Raw genomic sequence first — 15969 nt, 5'->3', positions numbered from 1 at the left:
CCCCGTACCGGGCAGGCTGAGCAGGGAGCTCAGCTCCAGGCAGGAGGTGACGCCGGTGGCGTCGGCGGCGCAGTCGCGCCACAGCCCGCGGGTGACGGTGACGGTGGCCACGGCGCTGGCCTGGCCCCCCGCCACCCCCCAGGCGTCGTGGGGCAGCGCCGCCGCCAGCAGCCCCCAGCCCAGCGCCCCCAGCGCCAGCCCCAGCCCCCCAGCGCCGCCCCCCCGCGCCCCATGGCCACCGCCCGCGACGGGGGACACCGGGGGACACCGGGGGACACGAGGGGACACGGAGGAGATGGGAGATGCTATATGGGCCGTGGGACACGTGGGGACACGCGTGGGATGGAGACAGGGGACACGGGGGGACACAGGGGGACACGAGGGGACACGGGGGACACGGAGGAGATGGGGGACACAGGAGATGCTATATAGGATGGGGACACAGGGGGACACGAGGGGACACAGGGGACACGGGAGGTGGGGGACACAGGGACAGGGGACACGGGAGATGCTATGTGGGATGGGGACAGGGGACTAGGGACACGGGGGGGAGCTGGGACCCAGGAGGACACCGGGACACAGGAGATGGGGGACACAGGGACACGGGACACGGGGGAGATGCTATATGGGCCGTGGGACACGTGGGGACATGCTATATGGCATGGGGACACAGGACATGGGACACAGGGGGGACAAGGGAGATGCTATATGGGATGGGGGACACGGGATGGGGGACAAGGGACATGGAGGGACATGGGGGGACACGAGAGATGGGGACACAGGGACAAGGGACACAGGGGACAGAGGGGACACGGGGAGATGCTATATGGGACAAGGGACATGTGGGGACATGCTATATGGGATGGGGACACGGGACATGGGGGGGGACACAGGACACGGGATACAGGACCTGGGGGGACACCGGGACACGGGACACGCAGGGGACACGGGAGATGCTATGTGGGACGTGGGACACGGGACATAGGAGACGGCAACACAGGACACAGGACAGGGGACACAGGACATGGGATGGGGGACGGGGGACACGGGGGGGGTGGCAGGGACACGGGGATGGTTATGGGGACCCGGCGGTGGCCGTGGGGACCCGGGACCGGCGGGGGGGGGGGGACACGCGGGGGGACACGCGGGGGCCGTGGCCGGACTCACGGTCGCTCGGTGGCGGCAGCGGTGGCAGCGGTGGCCCCGGTGTGGCCTTAAGGGGCGGGAGGGGCCGGGGGGGGGCGGGGGGGCGGGGCCGGGGGGGTGAATGGGGGGGGTGAGTGGGGGCGGCAGGGTGTGAATGGGTGTGAGGGGGGGTGAATGGGGGGTGACGGGGGGGTGAATGGGGTGGCAGGGGGTGAATGGGGGTGATGGGGGGTGAATGGGGGTAAATGGGCTGAATGGGGGCGAGGGGGGGTGAACGGGGGGGTTACAGGGGGGTGAGTGGGGCGTGAACGGGGGCAGCAAGGTGTGAATGGGGTGACGGGGGGGGTTATGGGGGTGAATAGGGGCAGCAGTGTGTGAATGGGGGTGAGTGGGGGGTGAATGGGGGCGGCAGGATGTGAAAGGGGTGGTGATGGGGGGTGACGGGGGGTGAATGGGGGTAAATGGGGGGGTTACGGGGGTGAATGGGGGGTGAATGGGAGCGGCAGGATGTGAATGGGGGTGAGGGGGGTGAATGGGGATAATGGGGGGGTGACGGAGGGTGAATGGGGGGTGTGAATGGGGGTGGCACGATGTGAATGGGGGGGTGAATGGGGTGAATGGGGGGTTACAGGGGTGAATGGGGGGGTGAATGGGGAGGTGAATGGGGGCAGCAGTGTGTCAATGGGGGTAAATGGGGGGGTGAATGGGGGGTGAATGGGAGGTGACAGAGGGGTGAATGGGGGGTGAGTGAAGTGACGGGGGGTTGAATGGGGGCAGCAGGGTGTGACGGGGGTGAATTGGGGGTGAATGAGGGGGAATGGGGGTGACGGGGGGTACGGGGGTGAATGGGAGGGTGAATGGGGGCAACAGTGTGTGAATGGGGTGGTGATGGGGGTGACGGGGGGTGAATGGGGGTAAATGGGGGATGAAAGGGGGGTGACAGGAGGTGAATGGGGGCAGCAGTGGGAATGGGGGGGTGAATTGGGGGTGAATGAGGAGGGAATGGGGGCAACGGGGTGAATGGGGGGGTGACGGGGGGCTGAAGGGGGGCAGCAGGATGTGAATGGGGGTGGATGGGGTGTGGGAGTGGGAGGTTACAGGGGGGTGAATGGGCAGTGAATGGGGGGGTGAACGGCGGCAGCAGGATGTGAATGGGGGGTGATGGGGGTGAATGGGGGGTGAAAGGAGGGTTATGGGGGGGAATGGTGCGGGGGCAGCAGGGTGTGAATGGGGGGGTGAATGAGGGGGAATGGGGGGGTGAATGGGGGGGTGACGGTGGTGAATGGGGGTAAATGGGGCTGTGAATGGGGATGTCGGGGGGGGTGAATGGGGGTAAATGGGGGCAGCAGGGGGTGAATGGGGGGGTGATGGGGGTTAATGGGAGGTGAATGGGGGTGATTGGGGGGGTGTGAATGGGGGCGATGGGGGGGGTGAATGTGTGGGGGGGCCTGCAGTGCAATGAGGCACTATAGGGGGTAAAGAGGGGGTGTGAATGGGGGCCGGGGGGGGTGAAACAGGGCGTGATGGGTCACCGGGGGGGGGGGGTGAATGGGGGGGGTGCGATGGTTCACGACAGTCTGACAGGGTGACAAGGGGGGGTGTGAATGGGGTGACGGGGGGGTGAATGGGGGTGAGCCTCGGATGTGATGGGGCACTATGGGGGGGGGGCCTGAGGGGGGGTGTGAAATGGAGCGGGGGGGGTGAACACAGCGAGTGGGGGGGGCAAAATGGGGAGCGATGGGTCACTCTGGGGGGCGATGGGGGGGGTGAATGGAGGGGTCACTGGGGTGTGATGGGTCACTCCGGGGTGTGAATGGGGTGTTGGGGGGGTGAATGGGGGGGTGCAATGAGGGTCCAGTGGGGTGTGAATGGGCCGGGGGGGGGTGCTGCTGGGGGGGGGCGCGATTGCACGCGGCGAACCCAGGCGTCCCGGCCCCTCCCCCACCCAGAAGGGGCCCAGGTGTCCGGGCCCACCCCCGTCTCTTCCGTAGCCTCCCCGCCCCCCCCATCCCGGTCCGGGGGCAGCGGGGGGGGGGGGGCCCAGGCGTCCGGGCGGGGGCCCAGGCGTCCGGGCTTCTTCCCCCCACCCCCCCGGCTGGCACTGGCTCCCACTTTCCTGTTGACGCCAACCCGGGCTGGGCCGGGGCCAGCGGGGGCCGCGCCCGGACGCCTGGGCCCCCCACCCCCACCCGAACTCACCCGGACGCCTGGGCCCCACATGGCCTGGATGCCTGGGCCCCTTCCTGAACCCACCCGGACACCTGGGCCCCCCCTGAACTTACCGGACACCTGGGCCCCCCAACATGACACGGACACCTGGGCCCCCCCAAACCCACCTGGACGCCTGGGGCCCCCCCAACATGACCCGGATGCCTGGGCCCTCCTAACCTGACCCGGACGCCTGGGCCCCCCTGAACCTCACCCAGACGCCTGGGCCCTCCTAACCTGACCGGGACACCTGGGCCCCCTCAAACCCACCCGGACGCCTGGGCCCCCCAAACCCACTCGGACGCCTGGGCCCCCCCCGACTCCACCCGGACCCCTGGGCCCCCCACAACACCCCCTCCCCCAACTGCCCCCCCCCCACGGCCAAAGGAGCCCAGGCGTCCGGGCCGCCTCCCCTCCCCCGCCCAGGGGGGCCCAGGCGTCCGGGCCCGGCCCAAGGCCGGCGGCTAACGGGGCTCGGGGGAGCCGTAACGGGGCCCCTCCCCCCCCTTCCCGGCACCGCTCCTTCCCCTCCCCCCCCCCCGAGAGGGGCCCAGGCGTCCGGGAGCCTCTGTTCTTCCCCCCCCCGGCCCCACCCCCAACGCCCGGACGCCTGGGCCCCCCCTGCCCGTCCCTCCCCACCGGGGCAGGAAAGGGCGGCTCCTGCCCGGCACGCGCCCGGACGCCTGGGCCCCTTGGGGGGGGGGGTGTGAACGGAGGGGGGGGCCAGGACGCCTGGGCCCCTTCAGGGAGGGGGAATTGGGGGGATGGGGGCATGCCCGGACGCCTGGGCCCCTTGGGGGGGGGTGAAGGGGGGGGCCCGGACACCTGGGCCCCTTGGGGCAATGGGGGGGTTGAATGGGGGGGGACACCAGGACGCCTGGGCCCCTTGGGGGGGGGCCAGGATGCCTGGGCCCCTTCAGGGAGGGCGATTTGGGGGCCCCCGGATGCCTGGGCCCCCCGAGCTCAACCCCAATACAAGACACTGGAGAACGCCCCCCCCCCCCCCCCCCCCGCTCCATGGGGCCCAGGTGTCTGGGGGGCCCAGGTGTCCGGGAGGGGCCCAGGCGTCCGGGAGGGGCCCAGGCGTCCGGGGGGGGGCCCAGGCGTCCGGGAGGGCCCAGGCATCTGGGAAGGGCCCAGGCGTCCGGGAGGGCCCAGGCATCTGGGAAGGGCCCAGGCGTCCAGGAGGGGCCCAGGCATCTGGGAGGGCCCAGGTGTCCGAGAGGACCCAGGCGTCCAGGAGGGGCCCAGGCGTCCGGGAGGGGCCCCGGCATCCGGGGGGGCCCAGGCGTCCAGGAGGGCCCAGGCGTCCGGGGGGCCCAGGTGTCCGGGGGGGCCCAGGCGTCCGGGAGGGACCCAGGCGTCCGGGAGGGCCCAGGCGTCCGGAGGGGCCCAGGCGTCCGGGCGCCCCCAGCACTCGGAGGCGGCAGCGAACGCAACCGGTTTTATTTACACGCCGGAGGGGGGGGGACGCGGGGGGGGGGGACACGCGTGTCCCCAAGGCACACGGGGGGGGGGGGGGGACACGGGGGCGTCACCCCCCCGGCGTCCCCGGCTGTGGCTGTGACGTCACCGTGGCGTCGCCGTGATGTCACCGGTGTCACCGCGACGTCACCACCGAGGCGCCGCCGCGTCCTGCTTTGGTGTCGCCCTCTCGGCCCCGGTGTCACCATCATGTCACCGTGGCGTCACCGTGGTGTCACCATCATGTCACCATGATGTCACTGTGGCGTCACCATCATGTCATCACGGCGTCACTGTTGTGTCATCGTGGCGTCACCATCATGTCGCCGTCATGTCACCGTGGCGTCACCATCACGTCACCGCCGTGTCACCGTGGCATCGCCGCCGTGTCATCGTGGCGTCACCGTGGCGTCGCCGTCGTGTCACCGGGTCATCGCCGTAAGGGGACATGGAGGGGACATGGGGACGGGGAAGGACGTGGGGACACGGGGACATGGGGGGATGCGGAGGTGACATGGGGGGACACGGGACGGAGGGGACATGGGGGACATGGAGGTGACACGGGGCGGAGGGGACACGGGGGGACATGGTGGGCCGTGCCGGTCATGGGCGGTGGCACCTCAGGGACATGGTGACACGGGGGGGACACACAGGGGTGACACATGGGCGAGATGAGGGGACACGGGGTGACACGGAGTGATGGGGTGACACAGAGCGTCACAGGGTGACAAGGGGGGGTGACATGGGGGGACACAGCGGTCAGGGGACACAGGGCGTCACGGAGTGATGAGGTGACACAGTGTCACAAGGTGACATGGGCTGACACAGAGGGGTGACACACGGGGTGACACCGGGACGGTGACACAGAGGGGTGACACGGGGGTGAGGGGACACAGGGTGACATGGAGTGTCACAGGGCGTCAGAGTGACACCGGGGGGGTGACGGGGTGACACGGGGGGTGACACACGGGGGAGGTGACACACAGGGAGGTGACACAGGGGGGAGGTGACACACGGGGACGACATGGGGTGACATGGGGGGAGGTGACGTAGGGGGTGACACAGAGGTGACACAGGGCAATGGAGCGACACGGGGTGACACGGGGGGGTGACACGGGGGTGACACCGGGAGGTGACACGCCGGGGGGGGTCAGGACTTGGCCTTGGCGATGGCGAGGCCGAGGAGGCCGGCGACACCGAGGGCCAGGCCACCAACCAGGGCCATGCCCAGGAGCCCGTCTGGGGGACAGGGGACATCGGGGACACGGGGGACATGGGGGGGACATGGGGGGACATCGGGGACACGGGGGACATGGGGGACATGGGGGACATGGAGGGACATGGAGGACATGGGGGGACATGGAGGGACATGGAGGGACATGGGGGGACATGGAGGGACATGGGGGACATGGGGGACATGGGGGGACATGGGGGGACATGGAGGGACATGGGGGGACATGGGGGACATGGAGGGACATGGAGGGACATGGGGGACATGGGGGACATGGAGGGACATGGGGGGACATGGGGGACATGGAGGGACATGGAGGGACATGGGGGGACATGGGGGACATGGAGGGACATGGAGGGACATGGGGGACATGGGGGGACATGGAGGGACATGGGGGGACATGGGGGACATGGAGGGACATGGGGGGACATGAGGGACACGGGGGGACATGGAGGGACATGGAGGGACATGGGGGACATGGAGGGACATGGGGGACATGGGGGACATGGGGGGACATGGGGGGACATGGAGGGACATGGGGGACATGGGGGACATGGGGGGACATAGGGGACATGAGGGACATGGAGGGACATGGGGGGACATTGGGGACATGGGGGACATGGGGGGACATAGGGGACATGGGGGACATGGGGGGACATGGAGGGACATGGAGGGACATGGGGGGACATGGGGGGACATAGGGGACATGAGGGACATGGGGGGACATGGGGGGACATGGAGGGACATGGGGGACATGGGGGGACATGGGGGGACATGGAGGGACATGGGGGACATTGGGGACATGGAGGGACATGGGGGACATGGGGGGACACGGGGGACATGGGGGGACATGGGGGACATGGAGGGACATGGGGGACATGGGGGACATGGGGGACATGGAGGGACATGGGGGACATGGGGGACATGGGGGACATGGGGGGACATGGGGGGACATGAGGGACATGGGGGACATGGAGGGACATGGGGGGACATGGAGGGACATGAGAGACATGGGGGGACATGGAGGGACATGGAGGGACATGGGGGACATGGAGGGACATGGGGGACATGGGGGGACATGGGGGGACATGGAGGGACACGGGGGACATGGGGGACATGGGGGGACATGGAGGGACATGGGGGACATGGGGGGACATGGGGGACATGGGGGGACATGGGGGGACATGGAGGGACACGGGGGGACATGGGGGGACACGGAGGGACATGGAGGGACATGGGGGACATGGGGGACATGGGGGACATGGGGGGACATGGGGGGACATGGAGGGACACGGGGGGACATGGGGGGACACGGAGGGACATGGAGGGACATGGGGGACATGGAGGGACATGGGGGACATGGGGGGACATGGGGGGACATGGAGGGACACGGGGGGACATGGGGGGACACGGAGGGACACGGAGGGACATGGGGGACATGGGGGACATGGGGGGACATGGGAGACATGGGGGACATGGGGGGACATGGGGGACATGGGGGACATGGGGGGACATGGAGGGATGGGGGGACATGGAGGGACATGGGGGGACATGGGGACATGGGGGGACATGGGGGGATGGGGGGACATGGGGGGACATGGGGGGACATGGGGACATGGGGGGACATGGGGGGACATGGGGGGACATGGAGGGACATGGGGGGACATGGGGGACATGGGGGGACATGGAGGGATGGGGGGACATGGAGGGACATGGGGGGGACATGGAGGGATGGGGGGACATGGGGGGACATGGGGGGACATGAAGGGACATGGAGGGACATGGGGGACATGGGGGGACACGGGGGACATGGGGGGACATGGGGGACATGGGGGACATGGGGGGAAAGGGAGGGACATGGGGGGAAAGGGAGGGACATGGGGGGACATGGGGGGACATGGGGGGACACGGGGGGACACAGGAGCACAGGAAGGACATGGAGACACAGGTCAGTGCTACCACCCACACGCCAGGACACGCGAGGGGACACGGGGGACACGTGCCAGCGCGTGGAGCCATGGTGAAGCGTGTTCAGGCACGTGGAGCCATGTCGAGGCGTGTTCAAGCGTATGCAAGCGTGTTGAGGCATGTGGAGGCGTGTTAAGCCATGTCGAGCCACATTAAGACATACTCAGGCATGTCAAAGCGTGCGGAGCTGAGTTTTGGCGTGTTGAGGCATGTTGAACCGTGTCGAAAGGGTGTCGACACATATCGAGCCGTGCTGAGGCGTGTTGACGTATGTTAAGACCTGTTGCCCCATGTTGAGGTGGGTAGAGGCGTGTTGAGGTGTGCTGAGGCGTCTTTAGGCGTGTTGAGGCGTGTTGAAAGGGTGTTGGGGCGTGTTGAGGCGTCTTTAGGCGTGTTGAGGCGTGTTGAAAGGGTGTTGAGGCGTGTTGAGGCGTGTTGAAAGGGTGTTGAGGCGTGTTGAGGCATGTTTGGGTGTGTTGAGGCGTGTTGAAAGGGTGTTGAGGCGTGTTGAGGCGTCTTTAGGCGTGTTGAGGCGTGTTGAAAGGGTGTTGAGGCGTGTTTGGGTGTGTTGAGGCGTGTTGAAAGGGTGTTGAGGTGTGCTGAGGCGTCTTTAGGCGTGTTGAGGCGTGTTGAAAGGGTGTTGAGGCGTGTTTGGGTGTGTTGAGGCGTGTTGAAAGGGTGTTGAGGCATGTTGAGGCGTGTTTGGGTGTGTTGAGGCATGTTGAAAGGGTGTTGGGGCGTGTTTGGGTGTGTTGAGGCGTGTTGAGGTGTGTTTGGGTGTGTTGAGGCGTGTTGCAAGGATGTTGGGGCGTGTTGAAGCATGTTGAGGTGCGTCAAGGCATGTTGAGGTGTGTCGAGGTATGTTAAGCCGTGTTGAGGCATGTTAAGGCGTGTCGAGGCATGTTGAGGCGTGTTGACGTGTGCTAAGGTACGCTGAGGCTTATCGAGGCATGCTGAAGCGTGTTGAGGCGTGTTGAGGTGCGTTGAGACATGTTGAAAGGGTGTTGAGGCGTGTTGAAAGGGTGCTAAATCATGTTGAGGCGTGTTGAGGCGTGTTTAGGCGTGTTGAGGCATGCTGAGATGCACTGAGCCATGTTGAGGCGTGTTGAAGCATGTTGAGGTGTGTTTAGGCATGTGGAGGCGTGTTGAAAGCATGTTGAAGCCTGTTGAGCCGTGTTTGGGTGTCCTGAGCCATGTTGACATGTGTTGAAAGCATGTTGAGGCATGTTGAGACCTGCTGAAGTGTGTTAAGGCATGTTGAAGTGTGTTTAGGCGTGTTGAGGCAGGCTGAGGCTTATCGAGGCGTGTTGAGGCGTGTTGAGGTGTGCTGAGCCGTGTCGAGGCATGTTTAGGTGTGTTGAGGCGTCTTTAGGTGTGTTGAGGCATGTTTAGATGCGTGTAAGCATGTTTAAGCACGTCTAAGCATGTCTAAGCGTGTGTAAGCATGTTTTAAGCGTGTCTAAGCCTGTTTAAGCGTGTGGGACCCACCTTTGCACACGCCATCGCGGACACGCTGCCGCCACAGCCCCCGGGGGGGACACGCGGGGGCACCCGCTGCCCGTAGCCGCCCGTAGGCGTGTCTAAACGTGTCTAAGCGTGTTCTAAGCATGTTTTAAGCGTGTCTAAGCGTGTTCAAGCGTGTGGGACCCACCTTTGCACACGCCATCGCGGACACGCTGCCACCACAGCCACCGGGGGGGACACGCGGGGGCACCCGCTGCCCGTAGCCGCCCGTAGCCGTGTCTAAGCGTGTCTAAGCGTGTTCTAAGCGTGTTTTAAGTGTGTCTAAGCGTGTTTAAGCGTGTGGGACCCACCTTTGCACACGCCATCGCAGACACGCTGCCACCACAGCCCCCGGGGGGGACACGCGGGGACACCCGCTGCCCGTAGCCGCCCATAGCCGCCCGTAGGCGTGTCTAAGCGTGTGTAAGCGTGTTCTAAGCGTGTTTTAATCGTGTCTAAGCGTGTTTAAGCGTGTGGGACCCACCTTTGCACACGCCATCGCAGACACGCTGCCACCACAGCTCCCAGGGGACACGCAGGGACACCCGCTGCCCGTAGCCGCCCGTAGGCATGTCTAAGCGTGTCTAAGCATGTGTTAGCGTGTTTTAAGCGTGTCTAAGCGTGTTCAAGCGTGTGGGACCCACCTTTGCGCATGCTGTCGCGGATGCGGCGCCGCAGCCGCAGCCCCTGGGCGTTGTGGGGTTCGGCCCGCAGCAGCCCCTCCACGTACTGCAGCGCCCGCTCGTACTCCTGCGACACGCCAAGGACACGCCAAGGACACGCCAGGACACGCCGGGACACACCGGGACACGTTGGGACAAACCGGGACACGTGGGACACGTCGGGACACACCAGGACACGTGGGACACGTCGGGACATGCCAGGACACACCGGGACACGCAGGACACACCAGGACACATGGGACATGCCAGGAAACGTCGGGACACGCCGGGACACGCCGGGACACGCCAGGACACGCCAGGACACATCGGGACATGCCAGGACACGTTGGGACACGCCGGGACACGCCAGGACACGCCAGGACACATTGGGACACGGCAGGACACGTTGGGACATGCCGGGACACATTGGGACACGTTGGGACACGTCAGGACGCACCGGGACACGTGGGACACGCCAGGACACGTCAGGACACGCCAGGACACGCCGGGACACACCGGGACACGTTGGGACAAACCGGGACACGTGGGACACGTCGGGACACGCCAGGACACATGGGACACGCCAGGACACGTCAGGACACGCCAGGACACGTTGGGACAAACCGGGACACGTGGGACACGTCGGGACATGCCAGGACACACCGGGACACGCAGGACACACCAGGACACATGGGACATGCCAGGAAACGTCGGGACACGCCGGGACACGCCGGGACACGTCAGGACACATTGGGACACGCCAGGACACGTCGGGACACGCCGGGACACGCCAGGACATGCCAGGACACGCCAGGACACATCAGGACATGCCAGGACACGTTGGGACACGCCGGGACACATTGGGACACGTTGAGACACGGCAGGACACACCGGGACACGTGGGACACGCCAGGACAGGGGACGCAGCAGGACGTGAGACATGTCATGACATGACATGGGACACGCAGTGACACGGGACACGCCGTGACATGGGACACAGAAAAGCAAGAAACGTGGGGACGTGGGGACACAAGACACGGAGGACACAGGGACATGGGGACACAGGAGACGTGGTGACACAGGACATGGGGGGACACAGAAGACACAGACACATGGGGACACGTGGACATGGGGACACAAAACAAAGGGAACATAGGGACACGTAGACATGGGGACACAGGGGACATTGGGACACAGGGACATGGGGACACAGACACACGGGGACACATGGACATGGGGACACGGGGACAGGAACATGGCGGGGACACGGGACGGGGCAGAGGGACGACACTGTCAGGGCAGGCGCCACTTTGTCCCCTGGTGCCACCAACCTCCCCCGTGTCCCCAATGTCCCCTCTGGTGCCACCAACCCTCTCCAGGTCCCCCTGGTGCCACCAACCTCCCCCGTGTCCCCAATGTCCCCCCTGGTGCCACCAACCCCCTCCAGGTCCCCCTGGTGCCACCAACCTCCCCCGTGTCCCCAATGTCCCCCCTGGTGCCACCAACCCCCTCCAGGTCCCCCTGGTGCCACCAACCTCCCCTGTGTCCCCAATGTCCCCTCTGGTGTCACCAACCCTCTCCAGGTCCAACTGGTGCCACCAACCTCCTCCATGTCCCCAATGTCCCCCTGGTGCCACCAACCCTCTCCAGGTCCCCAATGTCCCCCCTGGTGCCACCAACCCTCTCCAAGTCACCCTGGTGCCACTAACCTCCCCCGTGTCCCCAATGTCCCCCACCGACATGCCACTGTCCCCAAGCCCCCCATGGACATGTCCTCATCACCCCGTGTCCCCCAGGGACACGTCCCTGTCCCCATGTCCCCCACCGACATGCCACTGTCCCCAAGCCCCCCATGGACATGTCCTCGTCACCCTGTGTCACCCATGGACACGTCCTCGTCCCCGTGTCCCTGAGATGTCACTGTCCCCTGGTCCCCCAACAACATGTCACTGTCCCCATCATCCTGTGTCCCCCATGGACACGTCCTTGTCCCCATGTCCCCCAGGGACACGTCCCCGTCCCCAAGTCCCCCGAGGACACGGCCCTGCCGCCACCGCTCCCGCGGGGACGCGGCCTTGTCACCAGGCCTGTGATTCCCCCAGAGGCGTCCGCTCCGTGTCCCCCCGTGTCCCTCGTGTCCCCACGTGCCCCCCGTGTCCCCCCGTGTCCCCCCGTGTCCCCTGTCCCCACCTTGAGGCGGTAGTTGGCCACGGCCAGGTAGTAGACGTAGTCACGCTGCTCCTCCTTGGTGCCCGTGGGCATGAGCTCTGCGGGGACACGGGGACACGCAGGGGACACAGGGGACATCGGGGGACATCGGGGGACACGTAACATGGAGAAGGCACGAATGCGACAAAAATGACACGAACAAGGGACAAAAAAAAATACAGATTAGTCATGGTTGTTCCAAGGCCACATGGTCCCTCCATGTCCCCATGTCCCCCCGTGTCCCCCCGTGTCCCTCCGTGTCCCCCCATGTCCCTCCATGTCCCCCTGTGTCTCCCCCCATGTCCCTCCATGTCCCCCCATGTCCCCAATGTCCCCCTGTGTCCCTCATGTCCCCTCATGTCCCCCATGTCCCCCCATGTCCCCCATGTCCCTCCATGTCCCCCATGTCCCTCCATGTCCCCCCATGTCCCCCCATGTCCCTCCATGTCCCTCCGTGTCCTCCATGTCCCTCCATGTCCCCCCATGTCCCCAATGTCCCCCCATGTCCCTCCATGTCCTTCCATGTCCCCCCATGTCCCCCATGTCCCTCCATGTCCCTCCATGTCCCCCCATGTCCCCAATGTCCCCCATGTCCCCCCATGTCCCTCCATGTCCCCCATCTCCCTCCGTGTCCCCTCATGTCCCTCCGTGTCCCTCCATGTCCCTCCGTGTCCCCTCATGTCCCCAATGTCCCCCATGTCCCCCCATGTCTCCCCATGTCCCCCCATGTCCCCCATGTGCTCCATCTCCCCCGTGTCCCCCATGTCCCCGTGTCCCCAGTGTCCCCGCGCGTCACCTTCGAGCAGGGCGGCCCCCCGGGCCACGTCCCCCCCGTAGCGGCTCCGCACCAGGGCCCAGGCGTACTCGAACTGCACCTGGGGGGGCACCGGCCCCCCCCCCCGGCGCGCCGCCGCGTACCGCCGCTCCAGCGCCTGGCACCGCGTCACCGTGTCACCGCGTCACCGCGTCACCGCGTCACCGCGCGCCGGGGAGGCGGGGGATGCGGGGGGACATGGGGACGCGGGGGGACGTGGGGATATAGGGACGAGGGACATGGGGACACGGGGACGCGGGGGACATGGGGACATGGGGATGAGGGACATGGGGACTTGGGGACATGGGGGAAATGGGGAACATGGGGGACATGGGGGGACACGGGTACACAGGGACGAGGCACATGGGGACACAGGGGGACATGGGGACACAGGGACGAGGGACATGGCGACTTGGGGACATGGGGGGACATGGGGACACAGGGACGAGGGACGTGGGGACACGGGGACGCGGGGGGACATGGGGGACATGGGGACACGGGGACGAGGGACATGGGGACACGGGGGACACGGGGACACAGGGATGAGGGAGATGGGGACATGGGGTCACAGGGTCACGGGGGGACATGGGGACAGAGGGACAAGGGACATGGGGACATGGGGACATGGGGACATGGGGGGACATGGGGGACATGGGGACACAGGGACGAGGGACATGGGGATATGGGGACACAGGGGCGAGGGACATGGGGACACGTGGGCACGGGGGACATGGGGACACAGGGACAAGGGACATGGGGGACATGGGGCCACGGGGGGACATGGGGGACATGGGGACACAGGGACGAGGGACATGGGGACATGGGGACACGGGGACATGGGGACACGGGGGCAGGGGGACACGGGGACATGGGGACGCAGGGACAGGGCCACCGGCACACGGACGGGGACACAAACATGGGGTCAAGGGCACAGGGACACGGGGAGGTGGCCATGGGGACACGGACATGGGGACGAGGACACGGGGGGGGGGTGGGATGGCCCCCGGGGGGCGGGGCCAGCGTGGCGGGGGCGTGGCAAAAGGGAGGGGGCGTGGCCGGGCAGGGGGCTCCGAAGGGCGTGGCCAAGGAAGGGGCGTGGCCGCTGAGGAGGGGGCGGGGCCTGGATGGAGGCTGCGCGGGGGCGTGGCCAAATCAGGGGCGTGGCCAAGGGGCAGCGCCGCCGCTTGGGGTCCGAGGGGGCGTGGCCAAGGAGGGGGCGGGGCCAGGCGCCGCGCGGGGGGCGGGGCCAAGGGGCTGCGCCGCCGCTTGGGACCGGGAAGGGGGGTGTTGGCCGAGGGGGCGTGGCCGGGTGCCGAGGGGGGCGTGGCCAAGGCGGCGTGACGCAGCGCCGCGCGGGGGGCGTGGCCAAGGGGCTGCGCCGCCGCCTGGGGCCCCGAGGGGGGGGCGTGGCCAAGGAGGGGGCGTGGCCGGCGGCAGCTGCGCCACGGCGGGAAGGGGGGAGGGGGAGCGAGACCCCCCCTCGGTGGGCGGGGCCGAAGGAGGGGCGGGGCCGCGCCTAGGGGGCGGGGCCGGCGTCCGGGGGGGCGGGGCCTCACCATCAGGTCCTCCACGGCCACCACGTCGTCCAGCTCCGACTCCATCGCACCCGGAAGCGCCCGCGCCCCGCCCCCTGCCGGAAGCGGAAGCGGCGTCACGTTGACACCCCGCCCTCCCCGCTCCTCCCTCCTCCCCTCCCCTCCCGCAACGGAGCCGCGCGCATGCGCGCTGCCATGGGGCCGCCTGGCGCCGCCCCCGACGCCTACGTCACAACGAGGTCGGCCGCCGCCGGCTCCCATTGGCTCGGCCGCGGCCGTGGCAACCGCCCGCCCCCAGCGCCGCGCCCTGGCAACGGCCCCCCCCCCGCGCCCGCCCCTGCCAACGGCCCCGCCCCCTGGCAACCGCCGGCCCCGCCCCTAGCAACGGCCCGGCCCCGCCCCCTGGCAACGGCTGGGGGCCCCCCCCTGCTGCCTGGCTGTGGCCGCCCCCTAGCAACGGCTCGCCCCGCCCCCTAGCAACCACCTGGGCCCGCCTCCTGGCAACGGCCCGGTCCCGCCCCCTAGCAACGGTCTTGCCCCGCCCCCTGGCAACAGCAGGCGGGCGCCGGGGTCCCCGCTGGGGGATGCCAGGACGCCTGGGCCCCTTGGAGGGGGGCAGGGAGCCTCCCCCGGACGCCTGGGCCCCTTGGGGGTGTCATAGGGGGCGGGGCCAGGACGCCTGGGCCCTTTGGGGTGCCGTGGGTGGAGCCCGGATGCCTGGGCCCCTTTGGGGCGCCATGGGCGGGGCCAGGACGCCTGGGCCCCTTTGGGGTGTCATGGGGGGATGGAGGCCGGACGCCTGGGCCCCTCGGACGCCTGGGCCCCTTCTCTGACCTGGGAGCCGGGGTCACCGTAGGGGGCTGGGTTTTGGGGTGAATTCCCGGGATTTTGGTCACAGGCTGCGGGAACACGGGGGGGGGGACGGGAGGCGATTTTGGGGTGAATTCCCGGGATTTCGGTCCCAACCTGCAGCAGCCCGGCCCGGGGGGGGGCGGAGGGACCCCTCAGGGGGCTGATTTTTGGGGTGAATTACCGAGATTTCGGCCCCGGCGCCGCCCTGGCGCATCGCGGCCCTCGCCTTCCACTTCCGGGGCGGTGCCGCGCGGGTGACGTCAGCCACGCCCACTTCCGGTCACGCCTTCCTCCGACAACCCCCCCCCCCCCCGCGCGGGACCGGCCGCGGCTTCGCGCCTAAACGCGGCGCAGCCGCCCTGGCCACGCCCCCAGCCA

The 15969-nt window shown here is 67.8% G+C and overlaps 1 protein-coding gene across 1 annotated transcript; it reads right to left on the bottom strand.

Annotated features, from left to right (window-relative positions):
• Positions 1 to 4785: 4785 nt before the first annotated feature.
• Positions 4786 to 14862, bottom strand: LOC135325762 (mitochondrial fission 1 protein-like). The gene is made up of 5 exons (XM_064503763.1): positions 14761 to 14862; positions 13187 to 13322; positions 12373 to 12449; positions 10165 to 10270; positions 4786 to 6057 (listed from the first exon to the last, which is right to left on the bottom strand). The coding sequence occupies exons 1-5, from the start codon at positions 14803 to 14805 to the stop codon at positions 5969 to 5971; spliced, it is 453 nt and encodes a 150-aa protein (XP_064359833.1). The 5' UTR covers positions 14806 to 14862; the 3' UTR covers positions 4786 to 5968.
• Between the last annotated feature and the right edge of the window lie 1107 nt (positions 14863 to 15969).

Source organism: Dromaius novaehollandiae, unplaced genomic scaffold, assembly GCF_036370855.1.
Source record: "Dromaius novaehollandiae isolate bDroNov1 unplaced genomic scaffold, bDroNov1.hap1 HAP1_SCAFFOLD_117, whole genome shotgun sequence".
NCBI lineage: Eukaryota > Metazoa > Chordata > Aves > Casuariiformes > Dromaiidae > Dromaius > Dromaius novaehollandiae.
The sequence above is the reverse complement of the archived record's forward strand: the minus strand, read 5'-3'. Positions and strand labels throughout refer to the sequence as shown.

Bases quoted from the DNA above. Each gene is read 5' to 3' on its own strand.
- LOC135325762 (XM_064503763.1), bottom strand. From the start codon at position 14,805: ATGGAGTCGGAGCTGGACGACGTGGTGGCCGTGGAGGACCTGATG. The intron at 13,323-14,760 runs GTGAGGCCCCGC...ACGCGGTGCCAG, and splicing joins TGGCCGTGGAGGACCTGATG to GCGCTGGAGCGGCGGTACGC. The intron at 6,058-10,164 runs GTGGGTCCCACA...CCTGTCCCCCAG, and splicing joins CCGCGACAGCATGCGCAAAG to ACGGGCTCCTGGGCATGGCC.